This window comes from Cornus florida, unplaced genomic scaffold (assembly GCF_030987335.1).
Source record: "Cornus florida cultivar Cherokee Brave unplaced genomic scaffold, ASM3098733v1 CherokeeBrave_3.0.0_Hap2_Chr11, whole genome shotgun sequence".
Lineage (NCBI taxonomy): Eukaryota > Viridiplantae > Streptophyta > Magnoliopsida > Cornales > Cornaceae > Cornus > Cornus florida.
The window spans coordinates 115,948,539-115,967,511 of record NW_026775581.1 but is presented as its reverse complement, the minus strand read 5'-3'; the positions used below and the strand labels follow the sequence as shown (position 1 = coordinate 115,967,511).

General features: G+C 34.1%; 3 protein-coding genes across 3 annotated transcripts; 2 read left to right on the top strand and 1 right to left on the bottom strand.

Annotated features, from left to right (window-relative positions):
- Positions 1-2,236: 2,236 nt before the first annotated feature.
- LOC132286231 (gamma-glutamyl peptidase 5-like) lies at positions 2,237-4,774 on the bottom strand. The gene is made up of 4 exons (XM_059788502.1): positions 4,454-4,774; positions 4,097-4,252; positions 2,433-2,600; positions 2,237-2,335 (listed from the first exon to the last, which is right to left on the bottom strand). The coding sequence occupies exons 1-4, from the start codon at positions 4,772-4,774 to the stop codon at positions 2,237-2,239; spliced, it is 744 nt and encodes a 247-aa protein (XP_059644485.1).
- Positions 4,775-8,452: 3,678 nt separating this feature from the next.
- Positions 8,453-9,346, top strand: LOC132281921 (fasciclin-like arabinogalactan protein 14). Its single transcript, XM_059783573.1, has one exon. It carries the CDS (start codon positions 8,453-8,455, stop codon positions 9,254-9,256), a length of 804 nt encoding a protein of 267 aa, XP_059639556.1. The 3' UTR covers positions 9,257-9,346.
- Positions 9,347-11,398: 2,052 nt separating this feature from the next.
- On the top strand, positions 11,399-18,240 carry LOC132285673 (uncharacterized). The gene is made up of 2 exons (XM_059787865.1): positions 11,399-13,785; positions 17,597-18,240. The coding sequence occupies exon 1, from the start codon at positions 12,358-12,360 to the stop codon at positions 13,630-13,632; it is 1,275 nt and encodes a 424-aa protein (XP_059643848.1). The 5' UTR covers positions 11,399-12,357; the 3' UTR covers positions 13,633-13,785; positions 17,597-18,240.
- The last annotated feature ends 733 nt before the right edge of the window (positions 18,241-18,973 follow it).

The following is an 18,973-nucleotide window of genomic DNA, read 5'->3' as shown; positions in this document are numbered from 1 at the left end:
ATGAGTGCATGGAAGGAAGGAGAGGACAAGAAAAGGCCAGCCTCTCTCGCTAGGCATGAAAATAATACCAAATATAAGAAATCGTTCTTCAGCCAGAGCGATATCACATATCATGAGAAGGACTCAGATGAGTATACCGACTAGAAATTGTCTCACGGTTGGAATTAGCCTTATCAAGTCATTCACAATAAAGACTGGGGGCATCTTAGTTAATCATTTTAAATGAAGGGTAGCTCCATCACGTGTTATTTTGTTTTTAATAAGCCTTGAGGCAATGATGGTCTTTAATAAAATTCTTTTTAGTTTATACGTGCAGTATCCCCGTACTATAAATGATAGTAAATGAGTGTCCTGTATTACAAGGACCGGGGCTGAGTGAATCTTGTAATCCGTATCCCCGTACTATAAGGGATAGTAAATGAATGTTCTGTATTACAAGGACCAGGGCTGAGTGAATCCCATAATCCGTATCCCTGTACTATAAGGGAATAGTAAATGAGTGTTTTGTATTACAAGGACCCGGGCTGAATGAATCCCATCATCCATATCCCCGGACTATAGGGGATAAATATTCTGTATTTTCAAGACCCGGGCTGAATGAATCCCGTAATCCATATCCCCGTAATATAAGGGATAGTAAATAAATATCATGTATTACAAGGACCCGGGTTAGATGAATTCCGTAATTAATATCCCTTTACAATAAGGGATGATAAATAAAAATATCTTATTAAAGAGGTGAGCTGAGTAAAACTCGTAAAGTTCAATTCCCTGATGAGCTGAGTAAAGCTTGTAAAATTTAATTTCCTTATTAAAGAAGTGAAACTCATACAATTTATTCCCTTATCAAAGGAAGAGTACTGTTCCCTCGGGTGAAAAAAAAAAAGAGAAAAAAAGTTCATGAACAGTACCGAGGGTACTGTTCCATCGGGTGCAAAAAAAAAAAAAAAAATCCCTGAGTCACTATTCACATGAATAGTACCCGGGGGGTACTGTTCACATGGGTTAAAAAAAAAAAATTTCTTGAGTTACTATTCACGTGAATAGTACCCGTGGGAATAGTACCCGCGGGTACTGTTCATAGGGGTTAAAATATATATATATATATATATATATATATATATATATATATTTATTACATTCCCAAAGTTAGACGTGCAAGCTTGGGAATGTGGGGCAACTGATAGGGAAAAGTATGAACCTACCCTACCCTTGATAAGATTGATTAGATTTCATTATTAAGGATAATAAAATCTGACGTGGTTCAACAGGTAAGAATAATCCTATTATAACTGGAGGAGGTTAAAAAGATTAAATCATATCCCCGACAAATCTGACAACAAATCTTCTATGATCTTGCACAAGCGAAAGATGAGATCAACCATCGACATCAGCGGAAAGATTTTGATTCCAATCGACAGCCATAGATAGGGCACCAAGCCATTAAAGAAGGTACAACGAAAAAATTATTATTAATCTCTGCCTTCTTTTTAGACCTTCGTGACTAATTTGATCGTCGGACAGCTCTTGACAGGCACCACACCGGTACCGTCAAGGTTCATCGATCTTCTCCTCTTTTCCTTGTAGGAAAACGGTATCGTATCGGACTGCGCGAATTTCAGCCTCAACAATATCTATGCCGAACAATTCCACGCTACATGAAAATCTTGATTTTTTATGTGCATTGGTTTTGTTTTACATATAAATTATTGTTATAATTATGTGAATTTATATATTTTGTCCAGTCTCAACTTAGGCAAACATTGCAATTTAATGGAAGAATCAAAGCCACTGTCACATTATTTAAATAATTCTTAAATTATGCATTCAAGCTCATCTTCATCATTCTGGTATGTAGATGTGTGGCAAAATCATATCAAGAATCAAAGTCTCCTTTAATAATTGAACTTACAAATAGAATAATATATAGTAATATTCAAATAATTTTTTTCCTGCCACATGTTTTTAATTTGTTAATTTGAGGCCCTTGAGGACCTTCTAATTTAATTAATGAAAATTTTGGTGAAGTCTGTTTCCAGTGTTTCCTTACTAGCATTACAAGTAGTCAAGACCAACAATACTACATGTTGCAAAAATAATAAAAGAAACATTTTGAAAAATGAAAATGGTCATTTCATTATGAAAAATTTATTGTACATGTTCATTTCATTATGAACAATTTATTGTACATATATATATATATATATATGTATATATAATTCCAATAAATTATATGCTATTTTCCCTTGAGAAAGCTGCTGCAAATCTTTTGCCATGACTTATTATCTGCTTCTGCACTCTCCAATGCAATTTTTGCATCTTCTGCAAAGTCACTCTGGGCCATTTTGAATCTGTAGGTTAGATTATATATATATATATATATATATATGTATGCAAGTATATAACTATATATAACATGACTATGTTGTTACCTTTACAGAGTTATTGTTGAGAAGACGATCGATGAGATTAAAAAGGATGTCTTTGGTGTACTCAGGATGACCTTGAATGCCTAATATGTGGTTTCCAATAGCAAACATCTCCACATTCGTTTTGTTTGAAAATGCAATCACCTTAGCTCCATAAGGAACCTCCCATACCTGATTCAATATAAATAAATACAGAAATACATAATATCTAAGAAATCATATATTTGATGGTTAGGATCACTGATTTCATCGAAGTAGAGTTGCACAAAAAGAATCTAATCTAATTGTTAGCATGAAATAAATAATATATATATTACATAATACACTTGTTTAATTTTTATTAACAGAGATTATAATTTAGCTATATCCAACCGAATATGAATATCTATGGTACAATTCAATTCTATTGATTCCATTAGTTCTGTTGGTTCATTCTACAACCAAACCATGTGCAACAAATATATATTTTTTTGACGTTTTGACTTATATATATATATAAAGATTGTAAGAACAGAAAAAAACAAATAAAATTAAATTAGGAAGTCATGATCCGTTCGGTAGATAGGCTTGTCGTTATCGGTTGCCACTTGCTGGGACAGTATCATATTAATTGATCACAGAAGTGGGACATCCTTGATCACATATATAGATGTCCCACTTCTGCGATCAATTAATATGATACTGTCCCAGCAAGTGGCAACCGAAAACGACAAGCCTATTTACCGAACGTATCATGACTTCCTAATTTAATTTTGTTTGTTTTTTTCTGTTCTTACAATCTTTATATATATATATATATATATATATATATATATATATATAAAAGTCAAAACGTCAAAAAAATATTTATTTGTTGCACATGGTTTGGTTGTAGAATGAACCAACAGAACTAATGGAATCAATAGAATTGAATTGTACCATAGATATTTTATTTTTTCTACAATTATTTTGAGTTACTCTTTCACGTGATGTGATCCACTTCGTGATTGCTAAATCACCTTACATTCTATACAATATATATATATATATATATATATATATATATATCTTATATTTTGCTTGATTATAATGTGATCAAGGATGTCCCACTTCTGTGATCAATTAATATGATACTGTCCCAGCAAGTGGCAACCGATAACGACAAGCCTATCTACCGAACGGATCATGACTTCCTAATTTAATTTTGTTTGTTTTTTTATCTGTTCTTACAATCTTTTTTTATTTTATTTTTTCTACAATTATTTTGAGTTACTCTTTCACGTGATGTGATCCACTTCATGATTGCTACATGACCTTACATTCTATACAATCCCAATTGGGCATGTGATATATCATTTATTTGTTACTAATATTTAACCTTTTTTCTACAGAGAGGAATAAGGGGTTTAAACTCCATGATGAATATTCGTGGATGAGTATTTATAATTCATCTGGTCAAAGAAAAGAAATTTAATATTTGCATTAAAAAAAAAAAAAAAAAAGTCAGACCAATCATATATGGTGAAAGGAAACAGGACAAAAGTATTACTAATGTAAAATAAGTTTGGCAATGGTTGTTCTACACACACACATATATATATATATATAGAGAGAGAGAGAGAGAGAGAGAGAGAGAGAGAGAGAGAGAGGGGAATGTACATATGTATAGAGAGAGAGGGGGAATGTACCTCATCTTGGTGACACTCAATAATGGAAAGGGAAGGCATATCATTGAGAAGAGTAAATGGGGATGATATGCCCTTCACCAATTTCACTTTCCTCAGTCCAATATCCCAACCACTCCAGGCTCTCCCTACCTTACCACCCAGTGCTCTGCACAAAACCTACATATATAACACACAAACATTTCAACGCACTAATCAAATTGGAATTACAACCATGTCAATACCGCCATTCTAAAAGGGAAAAAAATAATATAAAAAGACAGAATGGAATGTGGACTGGATCAAAATTGGTATGGAATGCAAGCAAAATGGAACATCATTTTTGAGTTACATACACACACACACACAAGGCATACATACCTGGTGACCAAAGCAAATTCCAAGAACTTTCTTTTTCATGGAATTCAAAGTTGTCAAGAGGGAGCAAAGTGTCAATATCCAGTGCTCATTACCAAAAGCATCAAAAGGGCTACCACTCACCACAAAACCACTGTAATTCTGAATCTCATCAAACTCAGGGAACTGTCCTTCAATCACTCTAAACAAGTCCCAACTCTCTCCTTCCTCTCCAAATGCCTCTACAAACACATTGAAGTAACCACCATACACCTTCTCTACATATTCTGAGTCCTTTGCTGCCAACAACACTGCATATCTCCCCTCCCCACCCTCAACCTTCATCTTCACACACACACACACACAAAAGAGAAGAAAGAGTGAGAGAGAGACCAATAAATAACTCAATATTTATAGAAAGAGTGCATGTCAGGATGAGGAATCAAGATTCAGCAGTGGAGAGACAGGGTTGGCCTTGATTAAATTTGTTTGACTTTTGAATCTTTGTCATGCAATCAAACCGCTCATTTGGGTCACACCACTTTGATAGAAAAAAAAAAAACACTTTGATATTCATTGGTGATTTTGTACCCAGTCTTGGGCCGGTTGAATTAAAAATCAATGCCATGCCATTTGCATTTGCCATGCAAGTTCACTATCAATAGTCTCTTATCTTACTTGGTACAATTTCTACATGGGGAAACAAAATATGGGTATGTATTTGCTTTATCATTAAATAAATATATAAAAAGAAAGATATGAACAATTAAAATTTTATTTATTTATTTTTTGACGTTACATTTGAAAGAACACCGAATCAATTATTTGGATTAAAAAAATTTCATTTTCAATTCTAAAACATCGATTGTGTACTCCCTAACATTGCTTTAGTTTAATTTGGGCATTACCCAAAATTAAAAAATAAAAATTTATAAGCATAAAAGTGAAGTGAATGCTCTGAGAAAAATCATGGTATTAAATATATTTTGAAGAGGAATTCTAAGATATGGGTAGTATCCATCTGTGTGAGATATTATATAAGAGTACCCAATGATGCCACAATTGCACACATATACATATTACATATTAGTGTTCCTATTCAACATTATTGAATTGAATCATACTTCTGCAAAAAAACAAAAAATAAATAAATAAATTGAGACGTACTCTATTGTTAGCCATAAAGTTGAAAAACATACGCACACATTATAAATATGGAGGTGCACTTTATTCATAACATCTCTCACTCATATTATGGTGGGATTCATTTGATTCATAACACCCCACTCAAATTATCTTATGCTTTATTAGTCACCATACTTATTATTATTCACATATTTACACCATCGTAAAAATATATAAACACTGTAATATATTGGTATCTTCTTTATCTTCAAAAAAAAAAAAAAATATTAAAAGTTCAAGTCTCTAATAAATGTGTCTCGGAGTTATTATTTCCCCATAATTATTCAAGAAAATAGAGATTTTGGAATTGAAAAATTTCCACATTATATGTCAAATACATAAGCAGCAGGACCAAGTCTGATGATTGCTTGAGATGGTTGAGATTGACCATGCATATGTGCAGGGAATTTTTTTAAAAAAATAAAAATAAAAATACAAATAAAAAATGCACATGGATAGTTGAATGAGCTACAAGTCAATACTACAAATACAAAAATTAGCTAGGTATTCTGACTTATGAGGCTTCATTCTGATTTTGACACCGAGTAGATTGTCAAAATTGCAACCCACAATAATTTTTAGAATTTGTTACCAATTAATCATATTTTTAAACAAAAAAAAGTAAAACTGATCGATCAAGAACTGAAGTATATATATATGAGACAATGGGAAACTTTGAAACTTGGTTCTTAAACCATCTCATTTGTATATTTATTTATTTATTTATTTTAATAAAGTATGAAAATCCATATATCAAGAATTGAATTCTATTGGAGTAAAGTAAACAGTTTCAGACAGAAGAGTTAATATAAGTCAAAATGGGAAAAATGTGCGAAAAGGGAGAGAAGTTCCCACTAGTTAACCATGACCCATTCAAAAAATGTGACAAAAACTATATCCTATATAGTATTTATATTATAGATTTTTATTTTCTAAAATTTCAGTCTCCGTGTTCAAAATGAGGAGGTGTATATGTCATACATGGAAGACTAGACAACCAAAAATCTTGATCAGAATCTTGACACTTAAAAAATCTAATTAGCATAAATAATGTCCTTTTTTTAAATGTCATTCACAGTAAATGATTTAGAAGATAAAGCAATGGCTCTGAGTACTTTGTGATCCTTTTGATAATTGGTTTAGATAAAATAAGCTCATAGAAGACTTTCTATGGCATAAAATTGGTGTCTTAGAATTAAATTTAATAGACCGTGAGAAATTGATAAGTCATTTTCTATTCCTTTGATAGTTAAATTTCATCCCTTGTCAACATTTCATTAAAAATTCAATAAATCAACATCGAGAGAAATATTTTTCCTTTGAGTGCAGCTACACGTCACCGATATCTTATGAATTGAGAGTATATATAAATAGCAATATTATACATTTCATAGTCATAACCTTTCACAACTTATGCATTTACCATTTCCTGCCATTTGCTAGGAGGTGTGACATACTAAATGTCAAGGTCATATGACTTACTGCCACATTAAATAAGTTTATTTGGTTATATTTCTCTCCCTTTCCCTTCTCTGATGCTGTGTTTGAAGACTAGTTTTATTTGTGCGCTGAAAACTCAAATGACCATGCATGTCACTAGTGCTGTTCACAAAATTACTCCAACAATTCTACAAAACCTTATGTGGCTACATATAAATCTTGAATTATGTATACAACTTTAAGTAGGCCAATGCAACTTACTAAAAATTCAGAGTAGATAGTTTATTATAACACTATACTAATTGGATTGTCGCGTGACTCATAGATGAAATTCAATACTCGTGACCAAATAAAACATTTGTTTATCAACGCATTCACAGATGAAATTGAATTTTCTCGACTATTCATATATTTATATATAGCACATATATATAGGTAATGAAGCTTGTAAAACTTTCTTGACAAGCATCCCAACTTATGCTTCGTTTGGTTGGAGGGATGGAAAAATGGATGGAAGAGATAGAAGGATGGATGGATGAGGAATCCCTAGGGAATAGAAGGTGTCTCCTCCATTTTTTATTTGGTTGAATAGAATGGATAGTAGAAAGAATGGATGGGGTGATACTTTTTTTGTTTGGTTGGAAGGAAGGGAAAGAGATTTTTTTTATTTTTTTACTAATATATCCTCACTATATAAAATAATAAAAAGTAGATATCCATTTGAATTTTTTTGAAAAGGTTAAAATTGAAAATTGCGTATTGTTGGTAGTTATTCATTTTCTCTCTCCTCCCTTCCTCCAAAATTGGGCTGATAGAAAAATATGAAGAAAGGAGGGATGCTTCATCCCTCCTTGCTTCCTCCCTCTCTTCCCTTCCCTCTCACCAAACACAAAAAGTCTCATCCATCCCTCCTCAATTCATCCCTCCAATCAAACATCGCATTAAAGTCAAAAGATCATCAAAATTCAAATATAATTAAGTACAGATGAAGACCATGTAAATATGAGTGCATTTGTGGAACCTACAAGGAGTTGAAATAACAAGGACAATCATGTGAAAATGAATCCTATATAGTATGTGGTTCTTTTCAATCATAGACATTTGAGTCTAAGACAGAGGCAAGTTCAAATTCCAAATTTACTATTTTAGGAAACTATTTTTTCACATCCACTACAAAACTGGCACTTGGCTCTTCACAATTTAGATCACTTCCACCATACTCTCTCTCTACAATATTCCTAGCCAAAAAAGGTCCTCCAAATTTGGCGGGGGAGACCCTCTCCTCCTCCTAATGAACAAATATGTGCCCATTTTAACTCCACTTATTTGGATATAAAACCACCTCTTTAGCTCCTTTACAAGTACTGGTCTAAACATTGTGTGAACACACTAGTGAACATGAATTTCAACATCACTGTATTGTTCTCTCTCTCTATTCTCTTCTTCCGTTGTGCCAATGCCTTCAACATCACCAATCTCCTCGACAAATACTCCGATTTTTCGTCCTTCAATAACTACCTGACTCGAACTGGACTTGCAGGGGAGATCAATTCGCGACGAACCATCACTGTTCTTGCTGTTGACAACTCTGCCTTGTCCTCGGTAGAAGGCAAATCAAGTGACATGCTCAAGAACGTCCTGAGCGTCCACATTGTGCTAGACTACTACGACGTCTCGAAGCTCCAGCACCTACCGAACAAGTCCATGATCCTCACTACACTGTTCCAGACAAGTGGTCATGCCTCGGGTGAGCAGGGGTTCTTGAATGTGACGAATGTGAAAACAGGAAGCGTTGTGTTCGGTTCAGCTGCGAAAGGCTCGACACTGGGTGCTGATTTGGTTAAATCTGTAGCTTCTCAGCCTTACAACCTGTCAGTGTTACAAGTGAGTAATGTGATTGTTCCTATGGGCATTGAGAACTCTACAACTAGCCCGGCTCCGGCTCCGGCTCCCGGAAAAGCAAAGTCTCCATCGAAGTCACTCTCTCCCGATGAGGCTCCTGCACCGTCCAATGCAACTGCCTCGCCCAAGGGTAGTGCACCTTCCGCGGAGGATGTCCCTCCTAAAGGCGATGGACCAACAGCTGATGCTCCAGCAGCAGATTCAGCCAAAAGTCGTGCAGCCACAACTCTCGTGCTGAGCCTTGGTTTGGTTATGTTGATACTATCGTCTACTTTGTCTACCATGTGGATGATTTGGTAAGAGCGGGAGAAGAAAATAAGAGAATTTTGCATTGAAAAAAAATGCAATTCTTGAATTTTGTTTGGAGCTTTTACTTTTTAATTCAGAATACTTGCAGTTGTATGAACGCGTTCTGTTTTGCATAAATCAAATTGAAAGATTCTGAAAACTGTTTTGGATTTCAAATTTGCTGGAAAAGGACTAGGATATATATGTACAATAGGATGAATCAATTGGGAACTGGTACCAAACGGCAATGGGTTCAAATGTAGCTATTTATGGGTGTAACAAGACTGATGATAAAGAGCCAAACTAATAGGGTGCACATTTTTTGAGCATGTAAAAGCATAGACTGCAATATCCATGGTTCTAATTTATACCAAAATTGGGACTTAACAACAGAATTTCAGTTAGAGAACCTTAAAAAATTTACTCGAAAATGAAAAGTATTGGTGAAATTCAGAAAATAAAAATGGATTCATAATTCAGTAAAAATGCAGGCATTTACAAAACAGGGTTTTAGTTCTAGTTGACTTGAAGTTAATGCCATGACACTGTTTTCTAATGTAGCAGAAATAGCAGCTGAGTAAGCTTCAAGATGGACTAGGAGGAGTTCCCCAATTCTTATTAATCTATGGGTAAAGTGCAAGAAAAAAATAAAAATAAATAAATAAACCTTCTATATAACAATATAACAGTTTCTTATTGAGAAATCACATCTATAACTAATTAATTGTAGTTTACAATCATTGGGAAATTAATTTGGGAAGTTTTGTGAAAAGAGTTCTATGACTGAAAAATGAAAATGTTACAGAAAAGAATTCATTGCATCAAACAATTTTTAGTGCATGAAAACACAAAGTTTTTTCAAAAACACAATGTTGGCCGCCCTGGGCCTAGCCACCCAGGCGGTCGCATAGGGCCTTCAATTTGGGTTAAAAAATTTATATTACTGTAGTTCAAAATTTTGTTTTACTGGAGCCTCTCTATTTTTTGGGACTCACATTTGCCTAGTCAGGCTCCTATCTTTTTTTATTTTCATTTTTTTTTTTAAAGAAAAAGAAAAACACACGCACCCACTTTTTATTTTTAAGAAGATTTGAACATTAGATCTTGTACTTTGGAAGATAAGAAGATACCGTACACAACCATTGTTCTTCTCTCCCTTGTTATTTCACAACATTAGTACCCATTTATATCTGTAAAATGATAAAGCTAAAGCATTATAACAATTACTTATCAAATGTAATTTCACTATATGCATTTAACTATTTTTTTTTTTTTTTCTCCGGGGATTTAACTACCCTTCGTATCTTGATATTTGGTTTTATATAATACTCCGTATTATCTCTTATGTTAACTACTTTGTTTACAATGTTCTCTAATTTCAATTAGAAAACTTATAATGAGGTTTATTTCAATTACAACAGGGTGAATTCTATGTTTTTTCACTTGATTATATATCAGGAAAGAGAGTAATAGAGGCATTATAATAATAAAAAATAATCAGAATTTATTCAGTGTAAAACCTTATATTTTAGCCAAACTTAATTTTGATCAAATAAAATTTTATTTTTATTTTTTTAATTTTAATCCAATAATTAACTTGAGCTCTCTAATAATTTACAAACTCCAAAAAAAATACTATCACCCACAAGTCACATATATTATTTAAACTTGAGTATTTTTTTTGTTTGTAAAAATTAACCAAGACATTTTTTTTTTCCCCCTAAATAACCAAGACATTCGAGCCTGAACTCAAAAAGACTCCGTATCTCATGACACTTAATTAACTGAAGATTAAATTTCAGTTGTACAAATTTTTTTTTTTATTTTGTTGCTGTCAATGATTAATTTTTAGATGAATCTTTTTCTTTTTCTTTCTAACACCACCTTAGAATCTTAATTATTTCGGATTCCTATATCAAAAATACTACTAGTGAATCAATCATCCGAAACCATACTTTGAAACATTACTTTTCCACGCGCTATTCACAACATACTGATTCAATCGTAGCCACTGAACATTGACTTCGACTCCAATCAAATAGAGCGTGATTTCCACTTTCTATTACACGCGTGGTGTCTATATCTCCTCAATGAATTCGGAGTTACGTTATACGAACACAAAAAACATAAAAAGATAAAAAAAGAACTAACATTACTCTATACGGACACAAAAACGAAAAAAAGAGTCCGATAGAGAGAGAAAGTAGAGAGAGAAAGAAGAGAGACAGTATCGGGGGAGCGATCAGAGCGAGAGAGAGGGCTCTTCCAATCTCTGATTCAGGACTGCGCGCAGATTTTTAGAGAGAGAAAGTCCGGTGAAACCGAAATGCAGAGCGATTTCAAGAGAGAGAGAGCGAATAGAAGAACAACGGGTCAAGAAGAAGAAGAAGCTACATTGATTCCGACGAACAAGTCTCTGTAAACACTCTTCCTGAATCTGTTTTTACAATAGGTTCTTTCATACTCTCCAAACAAGGTCAGGCTACCCATTTTTTCTCTCTCTATATAAGCTCGTATTTTTTCCCTCTGGAAGCTTGAATCTCTGTTGTTCAATTTCAATTGTCTGTAAATATTCGAACGTTTCACTGAAAACTGCAAGTTCTATTCCTTTGTAATTCTGTTGCATATGAGTTGGTTGAGGTTTCTGGGTGAATCATTGATAGTTCTAGCCTATCGAATTTCGAAAGAATTGAGGTTTACTTGGGATCACGGAAAGGTATCTTTTCATGGGTTTTGGAGTTTCTGCTTGAACATGGAGGGTTTTCTTATATCTTACTTGTGATTAGAATTGGTGCTTGAGTTTGTTGGATTGGAGTTTAAAACTTATGATATTGAATTTTGGAGGGAGAGTTAGTTGGGATTGGGATCTCTGGTCTTGGTCCTCGTGGGCTTAACCCCTCCAATTTTCCCACGCTTGATTGGTTTTTGAAGATGTGTTTTGGGTTAGCATTGTTGGGGTTGCCTGTAGAGGGATTAAACCTTGTTTGGAAGACAGGTTTTGGAAACAGAGCAAAACCCTAGTTTAGAAGTGAAATAGGAGTCTTCTGTTTTGTGTTTGGAGCTGTGGAACTTGATGATCCTTCTTTTGGTTTATGGATTTTATGTCTTGAGAAATGCAACCACGACATCAGAACTCACGTATCAATCTTGCTGAACTGAAAGCTCAAATAATTAAAAAACTTGGGCCGGAGGGATCAATGCAATATTTTTATTATCTGAATAGATTACTGAGTTTGAAGATAAGCAAGGTTGAGTTTAATAAGCTTTGTCTTCAGATTGTTGGAAGAGAGAACATTCCACTGCATAATCAGTTTGTTCGTTCAATTCTGAAAAATGCTTGTAATGCAAAAGTGCCACCACCAATTCATGATAAAAATCCTGTCAAGTCTGCAAGAGCAGCTGCGAATAAAGATCCTCCTCCTGATGGGCATCAGCAAAATGGGTCCCATCCTTCTATAACCCAGACTCCAAATTCGGTGGTTTTGTTGAATGGGGATATATTGCCATTGTCACCCCTGAAAGCCAGGTCTGCAATTCATGACCAGAAGCTAGTAGATCGTCATAGTCCTCTTGGACCAAATGGGAAGACAACCTTTGCTTCTCAACAATCAACAACCATATGTGACAGCGATTCTAATGTTGTTTTGGGAAATGGGAACTTGATTTCAAATGATATTCAAAGCCTGGTGCAGCATCATCAAGAAATCACAAAGCAAGCAGAGAATGCAAGGGAAGTTATGCATCAGCTCCCTGCTAAATCATCAGAAATAAAGACATCACCTGATAATTCAGTTCCTGTACATAGTAAAGACCAGATTGAAGTATTTGTTGGCAATGAAAAAGAGGTGTCTGCTAGAAGTCTAGTCTGCGCCCCACTTGGGATTCCATTTTGCCCGGTTAGTATAGGTGCGGCCGGCAGGGTCATACCTTTGGCAAGCAGTGGTAAATGTCCTAGCTCATTTGAAAGTAATAGTTTGTTGAAGACCAAGACGCTGAGGGAACGCATGGAGCTGATTGCTACAACTCAAGGCCTCGAAGGAGTGTCGATGGGCTGTGCCGATCTGTTGAATAATGGGTTGGATGCTTACTTGAAGGGTTTAATTAGGTCTTGCATTGAATTGGCGGGGGCAAGGTCAGCACATGAGCCTTTGCCGAAAAATATTCTCAAGCATCGCTCTGATGGGAAGCTTGTTAACGGTGTCACATCGGTTTATCACTATCAGATGCAAAATAGTGGCATGCCATTGCAAGGCATACAAGAACAGAGATCCCATTGTCCAATATCTTTGCTAGATTTTAAGACTGCAATGGAGCTAGACCCAAAGCAGCTTGGTGAAGACTGGCCATTACTGATGGAAAAAATATGTACTCATGCATTTGAGGAATAACACAGCGGGAGCAAACATTGGTGTCCAGCAGTCATGACTGGCTGTTCGCTATTGGTCCAGAAGGCATGTCTGCTTTGTTTAAGCACCTGTGGGTGGCTTTGATGTAGTTATATCTCTTTCATGGCCTTCTTGGACCAGTTCATTATCCTTGAGGTAAAACTCCATCCCTTTTGAGATAATGGTGATCAGATCCTGAAAACTTTTTATTTACCTGCTACGGAGCTTGTCTTTAGTCAGAAGCACTATGTTTATCTGCAACCAAACGAAGGGAGTTGAAGAAAGAATGCCCATGTTTGGTTGCACTGTTGTAGTATTAGCATACAAGTTGATAATCTCACTGCGTATTTTTGCTTTCTCTGTAATTTATAACCAATGGGGAGGAAATTTAGAACAGTTTTGCAGGAATAATTCGTGTAGCTTGGTAGAAAAGTAAAATTGCATGATATAACAGTTTTTGTGTATTTAATTTCAATGCAAAGAATTCATTAGAATCTCAATATTAACATGTGATTGCCAGTTGAATATTCTTGATGATATAAAAAACTCCCTTTATTGAAGTTATATTTCTCTTTGTTTTATTTGGAAGTTTATCTTTGCTTTGTTTGGCTGCAATATTTAAATTTTCTATTTTTCACATTTTTGCTGAAGCTTTTCTATTGTTATGCTTTATTTTTGAGTTGCTTATCTAGTTAAGTGCTTGGAAGAATATTCTCACGATAACCTGCTTTATGAAAAATTACCAACTTTCAATTGTTTGGGTGTAAAGAATTTCCACTACTAGTGACCTCCTTGCAGAATCCCAATGTCAAGTTGTTCCGACTAATGAGTTTTTGCTTTCTCCCATGATGGAATTTTTTGAGTTTAAGGAGTCTGCCAATGGATTGTAGCATTGAATCTATCAACTAAAAGTTTGATATCCGAATTATTATTATTATTATTATTATTATATATATATATTTTTTCCATTTGCTTAATATGAAACAAATAACTGAGCTATGCCCATAGCAAGTCCAAAGGTTCAAATATACTTGACTGCTATTTGTGCATTGTTATTTTTCTTCATTTTTTTCTCTTCAAACTACAAACGTTTGTTGGAAAATACCACAACATCCTTCAATTTCCATTTCGTTGGAGTCTTAACTATGCATGGTGACCCAAATATTTATACACAGAATAGTATCATGCACACACACACACACACTATATCATTATATAAATTAATGGCCGGATTCTATTAAGAAAAAGGAGAGAGAGAGAGAGAGAGAGAGAGGCTTCTGCAAGGTTTTTATTAGCAATATCAGTGTTAGTGGATGATTCCTATTCTTTTTTTTTTTTTTTTTTTTTTTTTTTTTCTGAATTATTCCTATTCTTAAATTAGGTTTATTAGTTTTCATGTTCAAACTTTAACTTGTAAATTTGATGATTGTATAATATTCTTCACCTTTTAGGACAATGTTATAGATTTGTCATTTCACAATTTTCAGGTTGAATATGTTAAGCATATGAATGATTTTATTTTTATTTTTGTTTTTGTTTGTTTGTTTTGTTTTGATAAGTAATTAAATAAATGAATGATTGAATACATCCTTTATCGACTGCAAGTGCTTTAAGCAATTTTATACCCTTTGTTTGCATGATACTGTAAGAAAAATAACTCGGCAATCAAAATTCAATTGTTGAATATATATCTGAGCTAGGACTACTGTAGATTATTTTTAAAAAGCATAAACCTTTGGAAATATTATTTAATTGTTAGCAACATACATTGACATAAGTATACATCACTAGATATATGCATATATAGTGTATAAATAACCTAGGTATATACGCGTGAATTTGTAAGAATCATCCATAATTGATGCAGGGTAAATAATCCACATTCTGAAAATTGTAGAAATGTTGTTTCAATGCCTAAAGGGCTGAAACTATTGGAATTGGGTAGAAAACTCGGAAACTGAAACCAAAAACTTGAAACTGTTTTCTTCAATTTCTCCGAAATCTATCCATAGATTTTGAATTAAATGTTTGGCATCATGAATACATGCAATGGACTAGCTTTTCAGAGTCGAGTTTTGGAAATTAAGAAGGATTTGCACAAAATAAATAAATAAAGAAATAAAGAAAAAGATGACCAGGAATCATGAAAGGTTAAGAAGTTTGTGGCGAGAGAACCAGCCAAACCATGGTGCAGTTCTTGCCATTTTTGGTTCAATGGGTTCCGTTTGGAAGGGAGAACAAACACCTAAAAATTGGATTTGCATCAAGATAATTATGGTGATAAACAAGGAAAGATAAGTTGTTGAAAATCTTGGAAATTTTTTGGAAACAGAAACCAGCTAGAGGTTAGGGATGAAAGTTCATATGCAGCCGTGCTAGCGCCACTCCTGCACCAGGAACGTGGGGGCTCATGAGGCCGCTGTGGGGCTCGGTAGATTTCACCTGAGCTCACCTAATTCAACTTGGTAGGCTAGTTTTCGTGTCAGAGATGTCCTGTTTATTGGGTTTTACAGGTTTGACTGCATTCAATTTCGTGCCAAAAATATGCATTTTAAATATAATCAAATAGTAAAGATACAATTAATAAATATTAATAATTGAGTAATAATTAAAGATACTGAAAAAAATAAACACTTAATGAAAGTGAGTTAGTAAGTTCAAGTTAGTGTCCTTTGTTAGATTATTTATATAATTAACTGCAAATGTATGGAAAAGGACTGGGGTTTAAAAAAGAAAACATGTTAAGATATAACTATTTTTGCTTCTTTAAACATTATTGATTACTTGTTGGATGGGTCCTTTAGATTATTATTGAAAATTGAATTGTGTTAACATGGAATGACACGTTCAAACTTGATTTTTTGTGTTGTTCAATGACATAAATAATGGTGTAATATTTACTTTCAATATCTGGGTACTCTTGTAATCATTAATGGATTAATTGGCCCACGATAATTCTTAATGATTTAATAAATTATATTGTGGTTAAATTACATTGATCAAATATGTTAATGAACGGTTATATACATTGATTTAGTAAACTTGGTTGTGCTTGTGATCCTTTTGGTGACACCTTTAGGTTAGACAGGTCAAGCTCCACATATCCTTCTAGTGAGAGCTTTAGTTGGATATAGGTACAACCAGGGGTTGCATTAATACTAATCCAACTGTTTGGCCGTGCTATGTTAGTTTGTGCTAACTCTTCTTGTGATTGATTTAGGTTGTGCTTCGTAGTAATAGTACGCATTATTAGATTACATTGGCACACGTCTTTCCAATGATAATTTCATGTTGGAGATGGGTAATAATGTCAGTCCTTATAGTGACAGCTTCAAGTTGGATTGTCCTAGCTGCACATAATTTTCAAATGACTCTTGTAACTTTTAAGTTGACATGGGGTATCTTGCAGTTAACAAGTGAACTTTTCCAGTGACAGTTTCAAGCTAAGTCATGCTGTGGTAGCAGCTCCATCCTTCCGGTGACAACTGCAGGTTGGGTTTGATGAGTACTTATTTTTGTAGAATTGAATTGTCCATATCCTCCCACTGATAATTTCAGGTCGGATATAGTAAGGTTACACAGTATGAATCCTTTCCATGGCAAATTTTGGTTGGGTGATAATATACTAGCTTGTATCAACTCTACAAGTGACAACTTAAGATTGATTATAACAGCAATTGTATAAAGTTGCATATCATGGAACCATGACGTTTACACGTGTTCATGTTATTGCTTGAATTTTATTGTTTGTGCTGAACATGACATTCACAATAGTTGTCATGCATCTATGCATTCAAAATCATTGATTGTTCTTGTAACATATCATAGTCATGTTACATATGCAATTTATTAGAATGAAACTATTTGGTAAAATTGTTATATTGGTAAGCCTATAATGCAGACTGCTTAGTATAGGTATATTTTGCTTACTGAGTTGTCGAACACATTATATTCTTTAACATTTCAGGTGAAAGAAGGAACTGGGGAGATGCATTCTGTGTTTTGAATTATATCATGGATATTCTCTTTGATTCTTGATGTATAATGCTGATATAGTTCTTTGGGAATTTAAATTTTCTACATTGATATGGTCATTGTAACAAGGGTGTTTGAGAAGGTTCTTTCCCTTCCATGGTTTTAGTTGTTGTTGTATCCCTTGTTGTTTCAAATGTATTATTTTTAGATGGTGCAGACAAAATTTATTGCACAATATATCAATTTTAAAGTTACACATAATGTTGAGTGCTTACCTTGTAATTTACTTGTATTCATGATTTTTTTTTTTTTTTTTTATTAAACTTGGCAAATAACTCACACACCCACGGTGCCTCTACGGAGACTTGAACCGCAACCTTTCACTTTGGAAGGTGAGGATATACCACTAGGCTTTGGTGGTATATAATGATTTGACTCATGTGCATTTGTGATGTAACAATATTGTTTGCACACTTAATAATATCAGCCAACACACTTTTTGAGCAGTTGATGCCAAAAATCAGTTGTCTTGAAATGTCTTTCCATCATACTTTATTTGTTATTTTTTTGTTGATGGGTCACTCCCTTGTCACTCGAATGATATCTCCTTAAACTTCAGTATATGATGTTTTTCAATGCATCAACACTTGATACTAGCTACTTCTTAGTCAGATACCTAGGAAGCACAAATACTTCTCTTAAGGTGCCGTGGCGGTATTGGACACTCAGACACTTGCCAGATACACGGATACGGCCCGGACACGTGTCGGATACGGTTAGAAGTATCTTGAATAGTGAATATTTTATTTTCTAGTCGGACACGTCATGGACACGGTAAGGATATGTTTTGGACACTTCCAGGATATGGCGGGGTGATTTTGCAATTATTTTTTTTAGAAAAATGGAATTCAATGCAATTTAAGATATATTATGGGTTAATTAAAAAATAAAAATAACATAAAATTTAAGAAAAACAAAAGTAACAAACATCTAGCTCTAAACTCCAAATTATTGATTGATTATGTTTATATGGATAAAATGACAAAAAAATTATTATATATATATATAATATTATATTATTATTTTTTGATGTATCCATGCCGTACTTGTGTCCTATTTTTTGGAATTTGCCATATCGCCGTGTCCGTATCTTGTTGTACCCGTATCCTGTATCCATGCTTCCTAGGCGGATACCAGTTTGTGTGGAATGCATGTATTAAGTTGTAAGGTTTAAACACTAAACCTGAGATTTAAGTTCCACTCTTCCAACTTGTGGAAATCTGGGGGGAAGGTATTGGAGAAGGGGGAGATGTGATGAATGAGAGGGCACAATCAAGAGAGACAACTTTCTAGGTTATCATTTTTGACA

Bases quoted from the DNA above. Each gene is read 5' to 3' on its own strand.
- LOC132286231 (XM_059788502.1), bottom strand. From the start codon at position 4,774: ATGAAGGTTGAGGGTGGGGAGGGGAGATATGCAGTGTTGTTGGCAGCA. The intron at 4,253-4,453 runs GTATGTATGCCT...TTATATATGTAG, and splicing joins GAATTTGCTTTGGTCACCAG to GTTTTGTGCAGAGCACTGGG. The intron at 2,336-2,432 runs GTAACAACATAG...AAAATGGCCCAG, and splicing joins TCAACAATAACTCTGTAAAG to AGTGACTTTGCAGAAGATGC.
- LOC132281921 (XM_059783573.1), top strand. From the start codon at position 8,453: ATGAATTTCAACATCACTGTATTGTTCTCTCTCTCTATTCTCTTCTTC.
- LOC132285673 (XM_059787865.1), top strand. From the start codon at position 12,358: ATGCAACCACGACATCAGAACTCACGTATCAATCTTGCTGAACTGAAA.